This window comes from Typopeltis vanoorti, chromosome 5, assembly GCF_054136105.1.
Source record: "Typopeltis vanoorti isolate ZY-2024b chromosome 5, IOZ_Tvanoo_1.0, whole genome shotgun sequence".
NCBI classification, from domain to species: domain Eukaryota; kingdom Metazoa; phylum Arthropoda; class Arachnida; order Uropygi; family Thelyphonidae; genus Typopeltis; species Typopeltis vanoorti.
The window spans coordinates 61,175,240-61,199,807 of record NC_143553.1 but is presented as its reverse complement, the minus strand read 5'-3'; the positions used below and the strand labels follow the sequence as shown (position 1 = coordinate 61,199,807).

Genomic DNA, 24,568 nt, shown 5'->3' with positions numbered 1-24,568 from the left:
TAACGCCAAAACACATAATAGAAAACAATTTCTTGGAAAGTCTCTTCATATACATATTTAGGTCATCTCATTGATCTGAACTGTGAACTCCAAAAGGAAATAAACAGAAGAGTTCAACTTGTCTGGAGTGCATTCAGAAAATTGAAAAGCATTTTTCAAAACAACGTCTCACACTGTTTAAAAAAGGAAGATATTTAACCAGTGTATACTTCCAATCATCACATACAGTTGTGAAACTTGGTCTCTAACAAAAGCACTGACAAATACACTAGCAACAACTCAAAGAAAAATGGACAGGTGATGGACTAGGCATCATTAAAAGATAAGAAATGAAACACCTGGATAAGAAGCCAGACATGCTGACATCATTCTTCACCACAAGTGACTAAAATGGAAATGGGCTGGACATCTGTCCAGAAGAGAAGATGAGCGATGGATCACCATACTAACAAACTGGATTCCAAAAGAAGGGAAACAAGGCCAAGGACGTCCTAAAAGAAGATGGAGTGATGAATTGTCAAATTTTCATCATCATAATCAAATTCCTGATGTGTATCCTCAAGTGGTGCACAGAATATGATAGTACTGCATGAAAAACTTATACCATTACTAACTTCCTATCTACAATTTTCCTCCAAATCAATGTCACCTGTCAGACTTCAACATTATCAGATCTTATAATTTTATCTTCTAAGGCACTTTTTACTGTATCAATCTACCTATTTCTTGGTATTCCTCTGGGTCTTTTTCCTGCCAACCTGGCAAAGACCATTTGTTTTGCTAATCTTTCCTCTCCCATTCTGTTTAAGTTAATCACTTAAACAGAATGAGAGAGGAAACCTAAGATTAGCTCTGCTAACACATTCCTGGATGCCAACAATATTCAGTTCTTTCCTAATATCCTCATTTTTAATATGACATTGCCACTGAAGCCATCTGTTCACCCCCCCCCTCTCTAATCTTTCTCAGGATTCTCATATCTTTGGTTTCTAGTCTTTGGTCAAGTATTTTTTTTATAACCCATAAGATCCATAAGCTAATATTGGTTTGAACACTGTCTTGTATACAGCTAATTTAGTGTTTTGACTCATTTCTCTTTATCTCTCTCTCTCTTATTCCATATAAATTTATTCAGTTGACTTCCTACCATACCAGCTTTGTTGATTCTGTTGTCTATTTCCATATTTAATTTAATTTACCATATTCACTAATTAGTGCCTAAGTAGCTGAAATGTTTAACTTGTTCTATAGGTTCTCCATTTACAATGCAGTTTTCAATGCTTCTGCCTATTTTCATTGTCTTTGTCTTGTTATTGCTGACCTTAATACCAAATCTATTATTCAATTTAGTCAGGGAATCTTGCAGACTTGCAACAGATTTATTTAGAAGTATAACATCATTTGCATAGAGTAAATAGCTGAGATTACATCTCCAATTTTGATATCATGTTTTGATATCAACTTTCATTCATACTGTGATCCATATGGTAAATAACATAGGGGATAATGTACATCCTTGTCTGACATCAGATTTAACATAAAACCATCTTCCTGTACTTCCTTCAATTCTAACCGCTGACTTACAACTCAAATAAAGACTAAGTATCGCTTGATATAATGCGCCATTGACACCATATAACCGTAGCATATTGAATAGCTTCTCTCTTGGCACCTTGTCATATGCCTTTTCCAGATCGACAAAACTTAAATATAGATCTTTGTTATATTCCCATGCTTTCTCAACTATCTGTTGAGAAAGTGAAGATCTGATCCTGACAGCCTCTATTTGGCCTGAATCCAGCTTGTTCTTCACCAAGCTTTTCTTCCACAATTCTTCTCAACCGTTTTTCTCAAGTATACTTGCATAAATCTTGCCAGGAACACTCAGTAGGGAAATACCTCTGTAATTCTCACATTCAGTTTTATTTCCCTTTTTATATATGAGTACTATTAGAGCTCTACTCCAATCATCTGAAATTGCTCCCTCTGTCCAGCCCTTCTGAACTATGCAGTGCACCCACTGTAAGACTTTTATACCTCCATACTTGAGCATTTCTGGTCGAATAAAAAAAAATTATTGTGATCACTGAGATATGGTTGACAGAAGGGGATATAACAACAGGAATAGAAGTCACTGGGTATAGCATTTTTCGTCAGGATAGGAAAGGAAAGCATAGTGGTGGGGTACTGCTCATGATAAGTGATGACCTATGTCCTCTAAGAGTGGAGAATTTGGAAGGAAGTGAGACAAATGATTTTGAGAGCGTATGGTGTGAGGTAGAGGTAGGCAAGACAGGATATTTAGTGGGGTGTTGCTACAGACCCAGGAGTACAGAGGATGGGGACCAGGAGATGTTTAGACAGCTAAGTTTGGCAAGTGCAAGAAGAATGATTGTTATGGGAGATTTTAACTTCAGTAGTATAAATTGGAGAGAGGAAGATGCATGTAGCAATAGGAGAATGGAATTTCTAGAATTCTTGAGGGACAAATGTCTTAGGCAACATGTAACAGAGGGAACAAGAGGTTCAAAAGTTTTGGATTTGGTTATAGCATCAGAAGAGTTGATAATAGCTGAGTTGACGTCTCTCCCACCAGTTGGAGAGAGTGACCATATGGTGTTGACTTGGAAAATGAATAGACATGCAGGAATATCAAAGAGACGGGAACTTATGTGGAATTATAATGCAGGTGATTATAATAGTCTTAGACGTCAACTTCGGGAAGTTTCATGGAGGGAGGAATTTGAAGGCCGGGATATCATTAGTGCATGGGAAATTGTGAAAGAATATTTGTTAGCAGCAATGGTAAGTTGTATACCACGAGTGAACAAGAGGACACAATTTGGAGTAAAGTGGATGCAAACAATATTAAACTGGAATTGCATGCAAAAAAGAGGCTATGGAAGAGATATAAGGAGACAGGTGAAGAGAAGATGCATGAAGAATATAAGACACAGGCCAGAAGAGTGACTAGTGTGGTAAGGAAAGCGAAACTGGAATATGAGAGATTGGTTCTAAGATCCAAAGAAAATTCTAGGGAATTTTTTAGCTATGGGGCCAGTAGGAGGAGAAATGACTGTGGAAGAATGATATTGTGGGATAAAAATAGGAATAGAGTGACTGATGAAGAGAACATAGTGGAATTGTTCAATGAACACTTTATTGGAGTATTTCATCCTAGAGGAGTCAGTTTTAATGCTAGAGGGATAGGGCTGGTTCGAGGTTTAGAAGTACAGGAGAAGAGTGTGTTTCAGATACTCATTACTCTGGATGTCACCTCGAGTTTTGAGAGAATGTGCTGGGGAACTGACAGTGCCTTTAACCTGGCTTTACAATGAAAGTCTGGCTTTGGCAAAGGTGCCCAGGGAATGGAAGGAAGGTAAGATAGTACCATTGCATAAGGGAGGTAACAGACTAGAAGTGTCTAATTAGAGGCCAGTCTGTGTGTCAACAGTAGTTGTTAAGATCTTGGAGAAAGTAGTGAGGGACCGTATACAGCATTGGGCAGATGAGGGTAATGTTATCTGTGAGAGTCAACATGGATTTGTGAAAGGGCGCTCTTGTTTTAGCAATATGCTAGCCTTTTATAATAAAGTTACAAGAACATTAGCTGAGGGAAAGGCATATACTGCAATTTTCTTAGACTTAGCGAAGGCATTTGACAGGGTGCCACATGATAAGCTGGTATTTAAGTTGCAGCACATGGGTCTGGATGTCAGATTGGTCAATTGGATTCAGGATTGGCTGTCTGATAGGTATCAGAAAGTTGTGTATGGTGGAGCAGTTTCAAGGAGGCAGAGGGTTACAAGTGGGATCCCACAGGGCTCAGTACTAGGACCTATATTGTTTAACCTGTATATCATTGACATTGCCAGTGGATTGCAAGGGGATATTCAGTTGTTTGCAGATGATGCAAAGCTGGGAAGGATTATTAGTAACAGTGCAGATGTGGTAGCCCTGCAAGAGGATTTAAATAAGTAGATTATTATTATTATTATTATTATTATTAAACAAGACCTCATGGAGTCAAAGACTCATCTAGGAGGTCCTTTTATCTTACACACACATCTCATCATACCGTGTCTTAAACACATTCAAACTACTTGCAGACACCACGCTCGCAGGCAAGGCATTCCAATCACTCACAACTCTGCACGAAAAAAACCTGCCTCTCACTCCCTTACTCACACCCTCCTTATACAGTTTCCAGGGATGACCTCTGGTTCTCCCCTGATCTCCCACTATTCTCTGTAGAACCTCTCCACCATTGATCCTATAACAACCCCTTACCAACTTGTAGGTCTCTATCATATCTCCCCTCTTCCTTCTCTCCACGAGACTCTGCAAATTACATCTTTTCAATCTTTCCTCATACTCAACATTCCAGAGGTCAGAAACTATCTTAGTCAGTCGCCTTTGGACCCTTTCCAACATCTCTTCATCCTTCTGAAAACCCGGTGACCAAATCTGGGCACAATAGTCCAAGTGTGGCCTAATCAAAGCCTTATACATTGGAACAAGTATCTCCCTACTTCTACATGTCAGTGTCCTCCGCATCATTCCCAGAAGTCTTTGTGTTGTCTTCACAATTTTGGCGATGTGTCCCCTAAATTTTAGATCCTTATCCACTATCACCCCCAGATCTCTTATTTCCTCTACTTCCAACAATATATTCTCACCAAGCATAAATTCTGCATCCCATCTTTGTTTTCCAAATTTTAAAACTTTACATTTTGCAACATTGAACTCACATCCCCATTTGCTTGCCCAATCACTCAATTTATTCAAGTCTTCTTGCAAGGCCACAACATCTTCACTACTCTTTATGGTTCGTCCCAACTTTGCATCATCTGCAAACAACTGAATATCTCCATCCAAATCTTCACCAATATCATTAATATATAAGTTAAATAGTAATGGCCCTAAAACAGACCCCTGAGGCACTCCACTAGTGACTTTCCTTTTCCTGGATATTGCACTCCCATACACAACTTGTTGATACCTATCAGATAGCCAGTCTCCAATCCAATGCACTAATCTAATATCCAACCCCATCTGCTCTAGTTTGACTGTCAACTTATCATGAGGTACTCTATCAAAAGCCTTTGCGAAATCCAAGTATATTACTGTGTATCCTTCTCCTCTGTCCAAGGAAGCAGTCACTTTATTGTAATAAGTAAGTAGATTACTAAAACATGACCTCCCTTTAGAAATCCATGCTGTCCATCAAAGATTATACCACTGTTGTCAACCCAACTCTGGATCCTAGTTCTCACAAGCTTCTCCAACAACTTAACCACAACACCTGACACACGGATAGGCCTATAGTTTGATGCTTGAGTTCGATCACCTCCTTTATGAAGTGGCACAATCTTGCTCTCCTTCCACTCTTTAGGAACTTGACCAAGTGCAAAACTCGTATTAAAAAAATATGTCAAGGCAGGTGTCAACTCTCTGGCACACTCCTTCAGAATACGTGGCGATATATTATCAAGTCCCACAGCCTTATTTACATCTAGTTTACTCAACTCCCCAAACACCTCTTGCTCACTTACAGTCAGTCTCTCCTCCCCATCATCAACTGCTCTTAATCTCTCCATGAAGTCACATTCACAAGATTGAAAGATCTTTATGAATTGCTCATTAAGTATCTCCACAACACATTCTGCAACAGCTGTCTTTATACCATTTCCTCCAATCAATGTCATCCTTCCATAATCATTCTTTCTTTTGCTGGCTACATATCGAAAGAACTCCCTAGGATTCTTTTTGGCTTCATTAGCTAACTGTTGTTCATACCTCTCTTTAGCTACTCTCACCAACCAAGTCACCCTCCTTGCCTGGTCTTTGTAGACCTCATGAAATTGGTTACTTCCACTTCTCTTATGCTGTCTCCACAATGCCTTTTTTTTTCTGTATTGCATGCTTAATCTCTTTATTCATCCATCTCACACCTACCTTATTTAACCTTCTCACCCGTGGTATACATTTAGACATTGCATCTACTAAATAGTTTTTGAAAATCCCCCAAGCTGCATTGATCTCTTTTCCAGCTAACTCCTCATTCCATGCTACATCTGCAAGCTGTCTCCTGAGCTCTTCATAATCACCCCCCTTGTAGTTCCACATATACCCTTTTTTCACAGGGGTCCTTGCACTGCTGGCAACCACCCAGGTAATCACCTCATGGTCACTTTCACCAATTGGTGGATGATTTGACACCTCATTTATAATTACATCCTCCGATGAGATGACCAAATCCAAGACCCTTAATCCTCGTGTGCCCTCTGTTACATACTGTCTGAGGTAGTTATCCCTCAAAAACTCAAGAAACTCATTTTCTTTACATCCAGTCGCTATCTCTTCAATCCAGTCTATATTGCCATAATTAAAATCACCCATAATGATCACCCTTTTCTTATTTGCTTGGCTTATTTGACTATACATTTCACTATCACCACCATCCACATTACCAGGTCTATAACAACATCCCACCAAGTATTTGATTCTATTCACCTCTATCTCACACCATACTGCCTCAAAACCACTGGCCCTATTTCCCTCTTGCATCTCTACCTTGTATGGACATAACTCTTTCTCTATCATCAATTGCACTCCCCCTCCCTTTTTATCCCTTCTATCCTCACGAAACACATCATACCTTTCCATCTCTATTCCTGTCAGGATGTCGTCCTCATCTAACCATGTCTCACTTATTCCAACAATCTCTGGGTACACAGACACAATTAGTGCAACCATTTCATCCGCCTTGTTTCTTATGCTTCTAGCATTGGTATACAAACACAACAACTCATTTCTGGATCTACAGCTAGTTCCACTGATACCATTCACTCGATGTGCTCTCTCCATGCTGGACTGGGGCCATTTCTCTTTCTGCTTCTTCATTTTAGAACCCTTTGCAACAACATCTGTTTCCTCTTGATCCCTGGTCATCCCATTACTTTCCTGCCTACACATGCTCTCACCTCCTCTTGGAGCATCCACCTTTCTCACGCTGTGTATCCCTGTCCACCCTGGGCCTCCCCGTTTCCCTTCTCCTCTTGCACACCCATTCTCTCATTTTCTATACTCATACCACTCACCTCTCCATTCATTTCCACTTCTTCAATCTCTCCTGTCTTACTCTCCTGCTCTTCCACATCACTCCCCTCTCGATCTGATTCATTTTCTCTATTCACTTCTCTACCTTCCAGCAGCAGTCTCTCCAAGCGACTCACACCATAACCACTCAAATGCAGTCCATCGCTCCCATACAGCTCACTTCGTCCCTCAAACTCATTCCACACATTAATAAACTGTACACCCATCTCCTCACACATTTCAGCCAGAATACCATTCATAATCCTTGCTCTCCGCCTCATTTCACCACAATCATACCTAGGCAACACACTGACCACCCTTCCTGTCACACTATTCTCTTTTATCTTTCCAAGCAGTCTCTTGACATTCATTTTGACATGCTCTTTGTTCTCTCTCAAATCATTTGTACCAATTAATACAATTAACTCTTTTGCTCGCTCCCGCCTCATATCCAATGCCTCAATCACTCTACTTATTTTACCACCTGGAAAACATACCTTGTGCATTTTATCCTCTAGCACACCTTTAATAATGGAGTCGCCATACAACGCCACTCGCTCATCTTTCATTAACTCTTTCATGCCATCATGATTTATTTTAATAGTTTTGACCTGAATTCTCTTAATTTCATTCCGCATCCATTTCATTTCTTGCCTCATCCAATCTAATTCACTTTCCGAACCTCGCGACACATTCTCTCTATCATTAAATCTTTCTAACTTTCTAACTCTCGACCCCCTCTTCTCACATTCCCTCTCATTCATTTTTCTTTGTTTCCGTACTTTCGGTCCAACATACGTCCAACTTTCACTATCATTCTTCTCACTTTCACTCTCATTTATCTTTCTTTGTTTCCGTACTTTCGGACTAACATGCGTCCAACTTTCGCTATCATTCTTCTCACTTTTACTGTCATTCATCTTTCTTTGTTTCAGTACTTTCGGTCCAACATGCGTCGAACTTTCGCCATCATGTATTCTTTCGATTTTTTTTACTTGCGATTTCTGCATTACGCAAGTTCTACTTTCATTCGTTCTCTCAATTTCGTTTCTTTCCACCTCACTTTCGTCCCTTTTAACATCCGTTACGGTTGTCAAATCGCTCTTTTTCTTTTTTCCTGATTTTTTAACATTTTTTCGCTTCTCTTGCTCACCATCCATTTCTTTCAAACGTGCAATCGCGACACAATCAGTACTAGCACTTTCTGTCATCAATTTCATATTCGCATTCATTAGTTCTTCGTTCAGGTCACACTTCGCACATACCCTTCTTCCAAAAGATGGGCAAAGGAATGGGGGTTTCGGTTTAATGCAGCAAAATGTAAGGTCTTGAATTTTGGACAACATCGATGGGACACTGCATACTCTATGGGAGGAGTTATACTGGAGGAAGTAGGGAAGACAAGAGATCTGGGGTTGATGATTGATAGAAACCTGAAATTTAGGGAACATATTGCAAAGGTGGTGAAGGTAACACAGAGGATTGCTGCAATAATGAGAAGGACACTGACCTGCAGAGATAAAACAGTTATCATTCCATTGTATAAGACCCTGATAAGACCACATTTGGACTATTGTTCTCAAACTTGGTCCCCAGGATTTGAAGGGGATAAATTAACTGTGGAAAGGGTACAAAGGCAGATAATAAAGATGGTTTCAGGACTGTACAAGGATAGTTATGAGGATCGGCTGAGGGAATTTGGACTGCAGAGTTTGGTAGATAGAAGAAGGAGAGGTGATATGATTGAGACTTTTAAACTGTTGAGAGGTGGTTACTGGGTTGACATTGGGGAGTTCCTTCGCTTGGTTGAATGGCGGGAAGGAGTGGTGACAAGAGGCCATCCCTGGAAGTTACGAAAGGAAACTGTGAGCAAGAAGGTAAGATGTGATTTCTTTGCGTGGAGGGTGGTTGAACCGTGGAATACATTGCCTGATGGAGTGGTGGGAGCAAGAACAGTCAATGAGTTTAAAGAGTGGTATGATAGACTTTGTGTTTCTTAGGGGGGGGGACCTCCCCTCGATGAGTCTTGACAGACTTTATGTTCTTAGGAAGGACCTCCCACGATGAGTCTTTTGACTCCGTGGAGGCCTGAATAATAATAATAATAATAATAATAATAATATCATCTACTCCTGCTGCCTTTTCACATTTCACGTTTTTGATGGCTTTTTCTTCTTCAAGTATGGATATGTATTCCTGATTGCATGTCTATTGAGTTTTTTTTTTACTACTGTGCTGTCATCACTGCTTGTTTCATTTAGCAATTTTTCGAAATAATTACTCCATACATCAATGATATCTTTTTCATGAGTTTTCATGTCACCTTTATCATCTGTAATTCCTTTTACAGCATTCTTTCCTCCATTTCTGAGCTTCTTCAACAACCTCCAGAATATCTTGCCATCTTCTTGATATTGATTTTCTATGTTCTTACCAAAGTCTTCCCATGACTTTTGTTTAGCTAGATTTACACGGTGTTTAGATTTCTTACATTTGTCTCTGTATTCCCTAAGAGCGCAAGCTGACTTATTTGCCAGGAACTTTGATACGCTTTCTTCTTTTCCATCACTTCCTCTTTAACTTCCTGTGTCCACCATTGGGTTCTGATTTTTCTATCCTTGAAGACAACTTCACCACATACATGCCTCTCTGGCTGAATCAATCAATGTTTTCTTTGGGATTTACCATTGAATCTCCAAGGTTTGTTTCCTGTTCTCAAACTCTTTCATTTTTTCTTCAATAATGTTTGTGTATTTTAGTCTACAATTTACATGTGAGAGCTGCTAGACTTTTATTCATTTTAAAACTTTCTTACGTGTTCTTCTTTTCAGTATGAAATTCAATTTTATCCTGCTCAAGACTAAATGGTGATCACTTCCAATTTCAAATCCTGTGTACACTCTAGTTTCCTGCACCAGTAGGAAAACATCATTATTGACAATGCATAGTCAATGAGACTTTTCTTATTCCTTGCCTCTTCTCTCCATGTAAATTTGTGCACATTCTTATGTTGAAACATTGTGCTAGTAATAACCAGTCCATGTCCTGAGCAGAAATCCAATGGGGATTTGCCCTTATTATTAGCTTTGCTCTTTTCTCTAAATTTTCCCAAAATATTTTTTGTCTGACAATCATTTCCACTCTGCTATTTAGATCCCCAACAAGGAGCAACTTTTCCTTTTTCATTGTGTCAGTTGCTTTTTCTAAAGCCTCAAAAAATTCCTCCACTTAGTAGAACCTTCTGCGGGACATAGCCCCAAATAAGTCTCATTGTCCAATTCCTCATTCTGATATTTGCCCACATCACTCTACTTGATATTGCTAGCCATTCAAGAAGATTAGCCTTGTATTTTGTGTTTAATACTATAGCTACTCCTTCTCCCTGATTGTCATTGCTTGAATATAACATTTTGTATTTATTGCTCACAAAAATCTCACCACATTTTGTGTTTTTTGTTTCAGTCACTCCTATTATGTCGATCTGGTACTTATTCAATTCCTCAGTTAGCTCCATTTCTTTACCATTCAGGCTTCTTATATTGATAGTACCTATCTTGAACTCTGGTGACAAGTTGGGGTGTGTTTTTTGATTTGTTCCAGTAGCTGACTTTTCACTGTTCACCCTGATTCCCTTGCGAAAACAACAGGGTCCTTGTTTAACCGGGTGATGCCCAAGCTGGAATGAAAATTTTGTTGGGAAAAATTGGTAAACCATTGCCAAGAACAGAGAAAGGTGGAAGGAACTGGAGGCAGCCTTCGTCCAGCAGTGGACAGAAAATGGCTGAAAAGATGAAGAAAAAGATGGGCTGCTTAGACAGATTCCATGTTTTTTAAGGAATGAAAGCCAAAGAAACATTGAAGTTTATATTCACATAAGCTGTCAGAAAATTTTTGAGAATTTTAGCTTCTAACAATGAGGGATTGATAATATTTTTCATATTTATAATAAGGAAAACAGAAAAGAGAATTACACAAAAAAAATGAGGTCTTAATTCCAACATCTATAAAATAATACCTATTTTCCTATCAGGAATTCAATTTTAGCCTCTTTAATTTATGTTCTCTGTGCACATAAATCTTCTCAATTATATGTTCTTTGAATGCTTTTCATTAGAAAAGGTGACAAATGTGTTCACTTTTATTTTTTTTATTTTATATCAATCCAAAACTGGTTGATAGGCAGAAAAGGAGTGATTTAATTGAGCCACAGAAATTACTGAGGGGTTTTACAAGATTAATTCAGAGGAAATTTTTCAGAATAGGTCTGGTGGTGATGGGAAAACCAGGAGCCATTCATGAAAACTGAGTAAGATTGTAGTTAACAAGGGTGTTATAACTGGGTTTTTTGCTTGGAGAGTGGTGAATGAATGGACAGGTTGCCAGAGTTTGTGGTGCCATGAGTGTGAATGCGTTCAAGTGCAAATATTGGATAGTTCTTGACACAATGTTTAGAGCCTCCCTCAATGAGTAAGGGCTCCATGGAGTAGCCCATAATAATAATAATACAATAGTGAAAGGGTTTAACAAGATTAATTCAGAGAAAACTTTTCAGAATAGGTCTGGTGCTGGGAGAACTAGGGGGCATCCATGAAAACTGAGTAAGATTGTAGTTAACAAGGGTGTTATAACTAGGTTTTTTGCTTGGAGAGTGGTGAATGAGTGGAATAGGTTGCCAGAGTCTGTTGTGGGTGTCATGACTGTGAATGAGTTCAAGTACAAATGTTGGATAGTTCTTGACTATCCAACCATTATATTGCAGCATTTTTAATGTAAAACAAGTTCAAATATTTCAAATATCTGAATCTCCAATCATTTTCAAAACTACTACAGCATGCCTCAAGATAAAAACAGTTACAAAAGGACAACTAAGTGACAATAATTTAAAATGTTAGTATTAGTAATGACTTATTCAAGATAACATATTCCAAAAACCTATGAAAATATACATATCTGTTTTAAAAAAAAATTCTACATGATGGAATTTTTTGGATTGAACATCTGAATTCAGCACTTCAGAATACATTACACTTGCAAAAATTAACTTCAGTTACAAAAAATAAGTTTTAATTTGTTGACTAATATTACTTTCATCGTTTTACCTAGCATTAAAATGTCATTAGAGGTCAGGAAATAGCCTATGTCACAAAAAAAGTTATCCAAGGCTTTCATAAAAATTATCTGAATCATACCAAAAGCTCCAACCGATCCACAGACACACACACACCTCAGCAATAAAAGGAGATAATTATTTTAGGGCAACTTATTTCTTTGAGGGAAAAGTGATAAAGCAAGTTTCCTTTGTCTAAAATCTTGTTGAGAGTACGCCCTACATAAATGATGATGCCCCATAATTATATTTTATTAACCACCTAACTAACCATGGTGAACAAAATATAAGCATCTTATGCTTCGCATCCATGTTATTTCAATTTTAATGTAAACTTCCTATCCATGTTTTGATGGACATCTAAACATGTCATAGGATAGTTTAACCATAAAATATATACAGTACATATCTTATATAAAGCAATAACAAATAAAATATATAAATATTTTATATAAAATATTAAATTTTGCTTTTTGTTTTATTTTTTTCAAAGGCCTTACAGTATTTTTCATTTTCACTGCAGTTTATTTCTCTCAGTATCTAAACACATTTGAGGTAGATATAAACTGATAATTAAAACTTGAGTTTTTTCTTTGGTTTTATTCGTTGATCATATATTAATAAATGATATACACAAATTGTCAACAAGTTACACCAGCTATTCTGTCTGGCTTCTTCAGGACAAGTATGATGGTACACAATAACATCTGCTAGTAAAAAAGAAGAATGGAGTAACACAGTCAAATAAATTAAAATTGACAAGTAACATCATAAGCATGGAGCGTGGTGTCTCAGTCATTGTTTATTGAGCTCATTGTATAGTTTTTATTAGGCTTTTCCAGATGTCTTTCAGAATCGTTCCTTGATTTCTGTTTAGATTTTCTCCTGAACGGAGTACAACTGCGGCTTCTTCTTTGAAGTTTCTACATCAAAAATTTTCTTCTATATAAGACATGGAGCTGTCATCCCAATCGATGGTGTGGTTAGAGATTGAGAAGTGATGGACTAATCCTGAAGTGTCTGTTCTGTTGTTCACATCCCCTATATGTTCTTTTTTTCAAATTTCTCCAGGCTTCTTGATGTTTGGCCTAGGTAATTTAATCCACAGGAACATGGGATGTTGTATACACCTGCGTATTTGAAGAAGGCATTAATGTTCTTAGGAGATCTTACAATGTGGTATATAGTTTTGACAGATTTGAAAGCAACTCTGACGTTGAAAGACTTCATGAGTTTGACTATTTTTTTTTTAAACTGAGCCTGCATAAGGGATGACGATGTATATTGTGTTACAGGAGGTTGTTGCTGTGGAGAGTTTCTATGAAGTATTGTTTTTGATTATATTTTTTGGGTAACAGTTGTTTACTAGTGTTTGAGATATGAGAGTGAGTACATCAAGGAGATCTTTTTCTTATGAGATAATATTGGTAGCTCTATTTTTAAGCATATGTATTAGCGCCTTTCCAAATGATGAAAACATCATTTACGTATCTGCACCAAACCAACGGCTTTGGATTTACTTTGGAAAGGATGTCAGCTTCTAGTTTTTCCATGAACAGATCAGGTGATAAGGAACTGCCCATGGCTAAGCCATCAAGTTGTTCATAAATTGTGTTATTCACTTTGAAACAATTTGATTTGAGGCAATGGTAAAAAAGCTGCGGATAGAGATTTTCTATGATCTTGATAACTTCTTACAGGTATGTTGGTGAATAATGAAAAGCACATCTAGGCTTGTAAGGATCTCTGTTTTTAAGATGGTGATGCCTTTTAATTTTTCAGTGAAATGCTTAGAATTCTTTATGAAGGAATCCGATTTTTTTATATTATCTTTCAAAAGACGGGTTAGATATTTAGCTAGTAGACATGTAAGAGAATTTCTTCTGTCGATGATTGGACAGAGCGGAACTCCAATTTTGTGCACTTTTGGTGCACCATATAAGTGTGGTGTCAGTGGGTGTAGAGATTTCAGACTCTGTTGCAAGTCCGAAGACCATCTGGTCATGTTCCATATTAGGAAATTAGTTTCTTTTTGATTTTTTAAAGTTGGATCAACATCTAATATGCAATAGGTTGACATGTCTGAAACTAACTCAGTGATCTTTGTTATGTAGTCCTTGGTGTTCAAAATAATCGTCGAGTTGCCTTTGTCTGCCTTTAGGATGATTATATCTTTTTCTTCTTTAGGTTTGAGAGGGCTTGCTTCTCAGGAGGAGTTCTATTAAGTTTTGGTGGTTTTGAAGTTGAAAGGATGATAGTGATAAACTGATAATACTAAAATGTGTAATCAGTTGGCAGTAAGCAATATATGAAGCTATAAACTTCAAAATATTCAATATTGAATAATCAAAAAATGTCAATATTTTTAGATGAATACTATACCTATCTTGTTTCTCAAATCTATGCAATGTGATATGTGTGGGAACTGAAGAATTTTCTTCCATTTTTTACTCTTTCCCTTGTTACTATCAGCGCCACCTGAGAATGAATTATTAAAGTTCAGAATAACTGAAGTTAAAAATAATTATAAAATCAAAATAATCTGAAACAGTACTCTGAACTATGCTTCATAATTTACCAAATGCAATGATAAATGACCAACATGTAAAAAAAAACTCAACATGTAAAAACAAAAAAAAACTTTTAAGTGCTAAAAATGATTATATTATTGTTACCACTAGCATCTCCATTGTCCGCGCAGTTAGCCTAGTGGCTTTGCGCTTCGCAACCATACCTGGGGAAGGAGTGTCCCAGGTTTGATTCCTGTCAAAGACGTGAGGAACTTGAGGATCTTCCTCAGGCATAGCCAAGTTAGCCAGTCTTCGGCACGGGCAGTAGGGATTTTTCCACCAATTTATCTGGCGTTTTTCATCCAAGCAGGCAAACCGGCCCCGTGAACATATGCTCCTACAGCTGAAATATATCCCCCCCCCTCCAGCGGCAGACTAAGTGACAGGTCAGTTGGGAGTGGTACTAACAAGTAGTCACATCTAAGTAACACGCGGACCCTGCATAGGAAGCAGGAATAACACATAGTGAAAGAAGATCACTAGCATCTCCATTAGACTTAATTTAAATAAATTTCAAAGATTCTGAAACAACAGGAAAACTATAGGGTTTTCGAACCCTATCGTTTTCCTGTTGTTAAGAATTATTACACCTCATTCTATGACTTATATTTTGTGTTGAAACAAGTTAAAGACATTAAAATGAAGGACGATTCTTTTAATAGATATTTTTGAGATTCCTTCTGAATTGTTTTTTAGACTAGAAAACAAATTAAAGCCTTAAAACAAATAAAAAAAATCAGCTAATGCCTTTTATTCCTTATAGGGAGTGGGCGAGGCCGTTTTAGCCCTATGTAACTTTTGGAGACTGAGTGGGGCAGTTCAATCTCCACTGGTACCCAATCAGAGATAGCTGGCCCAAGGCTATCACTAATTAAGTGGCACACAGTGAAGAGAGAGATGGCTCAACAAGCTCAACCATTTTGTGGTCCCTAACCCTAACACAATATATTTAATGTCTGAAATAGTGTGGGTTCTGCGGTCAATTTTCTTGAGTTTACGGGACAAAAAACCTGAGTTTCTGGGAGAAAAAATCCGCTTGCCCGTGCTAGAGATCGACTAACTCGGGAACTGGTCAAAAAAAGGCTTAGAAAAATTTCCTCTAGTCACCAACTAGATTCGAAACCAAGAAGTCTTCCTTCATGCAGTCAAGCACCGTGGTATGCAAACGTCACATCCACTGAGCTACACAAGCCTTAAAACAATTTTTTAAAAAAATCTCAAAGAATTTTGGGATTTCTATTTCTACAAAATCTCAGACTACAGATAATTTAGATACAAGTATTATTATTATTATTAATAATAATTAATTGATTATTAATTAATTATTAATGATTATTATTATACAAATGCCAGAAAGATTTAACGGGGGAAGAAAACCACATAGCATGCAGAAACTGCCAGAGAAACATGCACTTTGTATGTTCAGAACTGTCCGAGGCCACTTGGCAGTGAAAATCAAATGCAAAGCGTGATGAGTGGAAGTGCCTACATTGTAGAGAAAACAAAGGAATGTTGGCTTCAACTGCAGGCAGGAAACAGCCAATGCAGAAAACAACCGCAGATGGTAAACAGCTAACATGGCAATCAACAGCAGAGGAAATGAAAAACAAAGAATACAACAACGGAAACCTAGATGAAATCTAGGAAATCAAAGTTGGCACTTTGAATGCATTACTTGAAAATAGATTACAAAATCTAAAAGACAGTTTAATCAATTTTGTCGGAGAACTTTTTGAAAAACAAATTACAGAAAAATTCAACCAATACGAGGAATTTATTAAATTTAATAATAGCTCAGTACAGGATGTATTACAGACCATTAGAGAAATTAAAACCTGTATTAAAGAGCTAACGGAAAGACAACATAATTTAATTAAAGATACAACGGAACTACGACAAGATCTAAACTCTTTAAAGCAATAATATGAACTCTTAAATCAAAGCAGTATAAAAATGATCTCCCAGAAATTGCTACAGAACATTTAAAAGACACTGTAATACAACTAAGCCAAAATATTGGTGCTTCCATAGAATCAAAAGATATCCAGTCAGTACATTAGTCACCACAAAAAAGGAAAAGAGAAAGTAATCCCCATCCTCTTCCCGTCGTGGTACGACTCACTAACAGCCCAACAAAAACTACACTTATAAAAGCTAGCAGGATTAAAAAACCAGTAGTCAAGGATATGAATGGAGCCCATGACAATACCCCAATATACTTGTCTGAATACTTAACGCCATATTATCAGAAACTATTCTACCAAACAAGGAAAGTAAAAACAGAAAAAAATTACCAGTTTATATGGATAAGAGACAGCAAAACATTCCTTAAAAAACACACAAGATGCAAAGTCAATCCAAATAAAATCCGTAGAAGACCTCAATAGGCTGCCACACTCATCAGAATACTGATGAGTCGTAAAGAAGGGAACAACATGCCAACCCACATGAACGCAGACTACCAAGCAGATGTAATCACCCCAGAACATGACAATTGCCACGAAATCGATAACAGAATGGAAACAAGTGACTATCCCCAAAAAAGGACTATCTATTCTCCACATCAACATCATGAGCATTCAAAAATACTGGTTGACCCTACTGACTGAAGGAAGATAAAGACAACATAGACATTTTAATACCGGCTGAAATATCTATGACAAATGAAGAGGCAACCATCTACCAAATGCCAAACTTCCAACAACACAAACACTGCAGACAAACTAAATGAGGTGGTGGTATACTAATATTTACCAAACATAAACTAGACGTAACAGAAATAAACTATAAATTAGAATGCATATGTATTATGAATTCTAATTCGATGCAGAATACATAAGCATCGAAATTAAAAACATCAAACAAGAAAACTCCTTGATATTAAACACAATATACAGACCACCCAACTTAAGCACTACAAAATTTCTAGATGAATTAAATAGATGGCTTTCAACCACGAAAAAAGGCACCTCAGAATACTTGATAATGATATGGGGCATGAATAAAAACATTAGGAACATAAATAACAAAACAGAACAATACCTAGACCTCTTATCAGCATATAACATAACCACATTCATATAGTCGTATACACAAGAAGAGATAGTCGGAAATACAACCACCTCATCCTGTATTGACCATATAAATATACGGGCCCTAAGAAATTATATATATATATAATTTCTTGGTATCTTTAATTTATATCCTCAAGACTAAACTACTTGTTATTTATTTTCACAGTTTTGATGACAATACAGAATGATAAGAAATAATATTTATTAACTTATTTTCTGATATTTTGCTGGTATTATATCCAGCATCTACAGACACAAAAACAGTCTGTCACAGTATGCAAAACAACAACAATTTAGTATAACAGTGGGACTATTTTAAAAAAATTGTAACGGTCAACACAAGGAACTAAAGTCCTAATTAGGCCATTTATGTTGTAAAAAAAGAGAAAACAAATATTAATTAGATCTTAAAATGCTGTCTGCTAGATTTTTGGTAAATTTATACAGCCTATACTTGTTGAGGTTTGGAGTATGTTTTAAAGATTCTATTGATTCCAAAAACAATCTCTCTGACTTATAATGACTTCTGTGTAGCACTTTTGTTTGTTTGTTTTTTTCCCAATTGATCCTGTGTGAAGTGATATCCAAGGCATGGGCGGCTAGACCCAACTTGCCATAACGATAGTGCCAGATGTAATTTTTATTCACCAAGACGAATGTCAACAGTTCTTACTATCTGTCCATTGCCCAGTCACAAGAACAGGGCATTCATAAACTCCTAAATGTGATAAAGAAGAAAGTTTGTCCTTATGTGAATGGATGAGAACAGCCAATTTGACATAAGGTCTAAATACGGTATATAGCTGATATTTAATGAGCACTCTAGATATCTTTTCAGATGTACCTTAAATGTATGAGATAGTTACAATTTTCTTGTTACCATCCTGTAATGTTTCTTGTTATGAATTTGCTATCATTTTTGTAAATATAAGTGTTTTTTTTTTCTGAATGTGCAATAACCCAAAAAATCCCACTTGATATGAGTATTTATTGCAACATAAAAGCAATACGTGAATTATAAGTGTTTTTTTTTTCATCTTTTGATAAAACTATTTATACAGAACAAGAACAGCTTGTGATTTCTATAGTTGTGTGCATTTTATTCCATTTTTCTTCAGCTTTACTTACCCCTCCTCCATATAGGAAGACATTGCTCCCAATCCTTTAAATTTATAAAACAATGTTTGATTTCTTTCTGCTTGCAGTCCTACTCCCCAATGTCTGATAAGGGCTATATGATATACATTCAAACTGCATTATATTTATGAACGTTTTTCAACATTAACAGCTTAACAAATAAGTACAACTTTGAGTTTGGGGAAGGGTTACTACCTTAGTTTACTTTGCTTTTAGAGTTCAGGAAAAATATAAGAAAATTTTAAACTTAAAATAACCTAATAGCACTTTTGATGGCAGTAGGCAAAGAGGAAAAACAAGGAAGAGAAGATGGCAAAATTAAATTGTTAGAACTGTTGGAATACAATGGAATGGAGAATACTAGGGGAGACTGTCCAGCCTGGGTGTCCAATGGACTGATCTAGACTGAAAAATAAGAAGAATAGCTTTTGTTGCACAGAATGCATGATAGCTTAGTATCCTTTTTTCCCTATTATTCCTTTATTTGTAATCTAGATTTGTTTAGATTAACAAATTTAAGAGTATGATATTTGTACCTCTTCAAATTTGGGGTCATGTAAACAGTATATCTGCTTCCAACCCTACAAGCTGTAGGTTCGAATCTTGTCTTGGTACAGATGTTTGTGAATGTAGTATTATTATTATTATTATTATGTAGTTATAATGAATGTAGTTATGTGTCAGAAAATTTTCATCATCTGATATAAGATCCTCATTTTGAAGCCTGAAGTCACTTTAAGAAAAGCATCATGTTTAACATACAGAGAAAGAATGCCTTGTAGTGTAGTGCAGTCTGAAGATGTCACGATATGTATATAAAGGTTAGTGTGGGTTTCTGCGATGAGTCATCTGACTCCATGAAGATATCCACATAATCATAATTTTCATCGTCCAGTATGAGACTATCACCTTGCTTAATGGAGACCAGGAGCCACTTGAAAAAGTTCCAAGTTCAATTTCTAGAGCAGTGTTTTAGAATTATTTACTCCTTACCCTAAACTCTAATGTCATAATATTAGAGCTTAGGGTAAGGAGTAATATAATACTGTCTAATATAATATTGTCTGAAATAGTGTGAATCCTACAATCAATTTTCTTGAATTTACAGAATGAAAAATCTGAATTCCAGTACCAGATACTAACTCGAGTACCAATCAAAGAAAGGCTTAGAAATAGTTCCTCTGCTTGGCAACTACAATCAAACTTAGAACAGTCTTTATTCAGGAGGCTTACAGCTATGGATGCAAATGCCATTTCCACAGGACTACATAGGCCTTATAATGGGAGATTTTAACTAATTAAATATAAACTTGGAAAGTGGAATAGCGAGTCAACAGAAGTAACAAAAAAAGTTAATTTCTTGTTTTGAAGGACACTTATCTCACAAACATATACTGGCTACTGAATTAGAAACCTTATGCATATGTACGTAAACATCACTTATGCAGCATATATGCAAAATACTTGGAAACATGCATCACCACGTGTTCTAGGCAACTATTGCAGAATTCTGCTGAATTCAATAATCCCAATTGGAAAAACAGCATCTTTCGGAGCTCAGTAAAGAGCTTACTGTGGGTGCCCATATAGCTAGAGCTGACTGGTTTCTCAAAAAGTGACATATCAATAGTTTGATCAGCAAAAAAATAACCTATTTTGCTTGTCTAAGAGGAATAACTGCAGTCCTAAGACAATCTGTCAAGAACAAGATCGCTGTCATCTGGGAAGGCTTGTATGGAACTAGGAAGTTCTATTATGGAATGTAATAGAACTTCCTATATGCAGCAATTAGCCAAAGCATTTAATGAAGACTGTTCCCAACCCATATCCCACCAAACTATGCGCAGGGAATTGTAGAGGATTGGTATTGACAGTCGCATGCCTATACGTAAAATAAAAGTTTCTAGTTCAGTGGCCGGTATAGTATGCAACAAAGAGAATACACAGATTAAGATTAACAGATTATGAATATTATGAAGGGATGAACAAGGAGGGGAAAGAGATTAAAATTGCCTGGGAGATAACAAATATTTGAGTCAAAGGAATGAATTAAGTAAGAATGGCAAAGATATATTCGCCATTCTTATTTATTTCATGACGAGTAAAGGAAGCGTGAGAAGTGGCATGTAAAGAAAGAGAAATTAGAATAAGAGAGGACACTAATAGAGCAGGCTAAAGAAGATGTAGGATTTTTTGCTATGAAGCAAGCAAGAGAAAGAATATAGGTGCTTCCCTTTGCTGGATGAGAATCATGACAGTGTTTAATATTTAAATTAGTTTTAAATGATTATTATATATACTCGTATATATATAAAACAATGAATTTCATTGCTTGGCTTCAGGGCCAGCGGAAGCAGGCATGCAAAGCATGCGGGCGCCGCTACACCGTTCATAAGTTAATTTTTAAGAAACAAAATTTTTATCATGAAAACAAAAAAATCTTAATATTATCAATATTAAAATAAATATTGGCCGGATACACCGAATTAAAATTTTAAAAAAATTGTATATTGCCACCTCTTTGATCAGCTGGCTGTTCACAATTTGCAGCAAGAGCAGGCTAAATGCTTGCCTAAAGAATGTTGTGTCTACTGCAGTCTATCTAAAGTGAAATAGTGAACGGTTTTCATGTGCAGAAACGAATTTTCGTAAAAAACATTTGTTGCTAGTTAACCAGTCATATGGTACGCATCTCAGTAGGCTACTGACAGTAGCGCAGTGCGGACTATTATTTCATCTCTGTGTCATGTTGTGTAATAATTTTTTGTAGGTATAAAATAGAAATGGAATCAAAAATTTTAAAAAAAGTTATTAGGTGCACAAAATCGTAAGTGTCATGCTGCGAAAGAAGCAGATGTTAAGAAACAAACTGGGGCTCTTAATAAATTTGTTAAAATATTAAAATATTCTGATGCAGATTATAATCAGCTCGATACATCAGAAATCAGAGTTGAAGAACCGTGCATATCATCCAGTTTTCATGAAAGTACTATTGCAACTATTGAACAAGATAACAAGATGCATGATTTAAGTGAAAAATAGTTAGGAGAAGATTTAGTTGTAATTGACCACGAAACCAACACATTGTTAGTCTCTGTACATTTAGAAGATCCAGGTGAATGGGGAAATATTGATGAAAAATTACGAGTTGTTTTAATTGAAATGAGACCTGTTCAAAAGAAAAATATAATATATCCCAGAGATACATATGGTCATAAATTTGGTGACACGTATTATAATTGAAAAATGGAAAACGGTGACCTCGTGCCAAGAACATGGCTATTTATTCCGAAATTTAAATTCTGTTTTTTGCTTTTGTTGCAAACCTTTCGCACCTACCAAATCAAGTAGTCTTGTAGAAGGCTATAACGATTGGAGAAATGTAAGTACAACTTTGCATATACATGAGACTAGTTTAACTCACATAAAAAATTTCTTAAAATGGAAGTTGATAAAAATGTAAAAAACAAAACTACTATTGATTGAGAGACTCAATGAAAAAGAAACATTGGACGAGTGTTTTAGAATGCTTGATTGAAATTATAAAATTCCTTGGTAGCCAAAATTTAACTTTTCGTGGATCATCTGATAAATTATATGAAAGGAATAATGGCAATTTTTTAAAATTAGTCGAACTGTTTGCGACGTTTGATCCTGTTATGGAAAATCATGTTGAAAGGACCCTACAACGAAACAATAGAGTACACTATTGTTTACTCTATTGTTAGAGTAAACAATAGTGTACTCTATTGTTTCGTTAAGTAAAGTAAAGACAGTCAAAATGAAATATTGGAAACTTTAAGTAATACAATCAGGGATACAATTTTATTATCAATTCGAAAATCTAAATATTATTCCATAATTTTAGACTGCACACCTGATGTAAGTAAAACAGAACAAATGACCATTATTATTCATTTTGTTTCCTGTGACAATGGAATTGTTAAGATCAGGGAAAACTTTTTAGGTTTTGCAGATATATATCAGATTCCACAGGACTTGATTTATGTGCAACAATAATGGAACAACTGAGAAAATGGAACATTCCTATTGAAGACATGCGAGGTAAAGGGTATGACAATGGGGCAAATACGAATGGGAAAAAAAATGGGCTCCAAAATTTGAACAAAAATCCTCGAGCTTTTTACACTTTTAAACAAAAATCCTCGAGCTTTTTACGTGCCATGTGCTGCTCATACTCTAAATTTAATCATTAACGATTCAGCCAAAGTGAATGCAGATAGAATTAGTTTCTTTGCAATTATTCAAGAAATATACAATTTCTTTTCATTCTCTTACAAACGTTGGGCAATCCTTTTAAAGTTTGTAAAAAAATTAACATTGAAACAGCCATCAGATACGCGATGGGAAAGTAAAATTAATGCAATCCGCCCTCTACGATATCAGTTACGAGAAATTTACGATGCACTTTTTGAAATTTTAAATAATGAAGATTTTAAGAAAGAAACTCAGCATGAAGCACAAACATTATGTGATAAAATAAAGGACTACAAATTTATTTGCTCTCTTATAACTGGGCATGATTTACTTAACAGAATAAATCCTGTGAGTAAAATGCTTCAGGACAAAAAATATGAACATTACACTTGCTTTAGAATCTATCGAAAACTTAAAAATATTCTCACAAGAGTATCGATCAGATACAAATTTTAAAGAGGTTCTAAAACGGCAAAAGAACTGAGTGAAGAGGTGGACGGAGAACAAGAATTTAAAACTGGTACGGAAGTCCGACGACGAAAAAAAGATACGGCAATTTGACTACGAGAATAATGAGAAACGCCACAATCGCCAGAAGATAAATTTACAGTGAATGTGTTTTATACACTTCTAGACGTTGCAATGTGTTCGTTAATAGAACGTTTTGAACAACTAAAAACATATTATGATAATTTCAAGGACGGTGACAATAAAGACGTAAATGCAATAGAACTATATGACGAGTTATGTACTTTCCGGGATATTTTTCGGAAGGATAATTTAAATATTCAAAACCCTTTCGATATTCTTAATTTTATTTTGTCCAATAATTCTTTCCCTAACTTTTCAATTGCTTTAAGAATACTATTAACCTTACCTGTTAGTGTAGCGAGCGGTGTACGTTCCTTTTCCAAGTTGAAATTGATTAATTTAAAACCTACTTAAGAACAAGTATGTCACAAAAAAGGCTTGTTAGTTTGGCGTTAATAGCTATTGAAAATGATATATGTGCGGAATTAGACGTTAAGACCATTATTTCTAATTTTATGAATATGCAATCAAAAACCCTAAAATTTTAATTTAAAAAAATTCAAGTATATTTATGTAATTTAATTTATTTTCTGTTATTCTGTAAAGATGTTATTTTTTGAATACTTATATTAAATGTTCTAATTATTTCAGAATTCTTTTCTTATTTTCTCATCTATCTTGAGTTTCTTTTATTCTCCTAAAAGATATTTCCGCTTATAAAAATTATTAAAATTTTTTTACAAGTTACTAAGAATTTAGTAACTTGTAAAATGAAAGAATTTTTTAAACTTTAGTTCAAATAAATTTTAACTTTAATTAAAATTCATTTT

At 35.9% G+C, this 24,568-nt stretch overlaps 1 protein-coding gene across 3 annotated transcripts in view; it reads right to left on the bottom strand.

The window, feature by feature from the left end:
* The window catches only part of LOC150106466 (G protein-coupled receptor kinase 2-like), a 550,841-nt gene that overhangs the window by 379,729 nt on the left and 146,544 nt on the right, over nucleotides 1-24,568 (bottom strand). For all 3 annotated transcript variants that reach the window (XM_090392458.1, XM_090392461.1, XM_090392459.1), the window contains exon 2: nucleotides 14,591-14,686. In XM_090392458.1, the coding sequence (XP_090248584.1) occupies nucleotides 14,591-14,686 (96 nt within the window). The remainder of the gene's footprint in view (nucleotides 1-14,590; nucleotides 14,687-24,568) is intronic.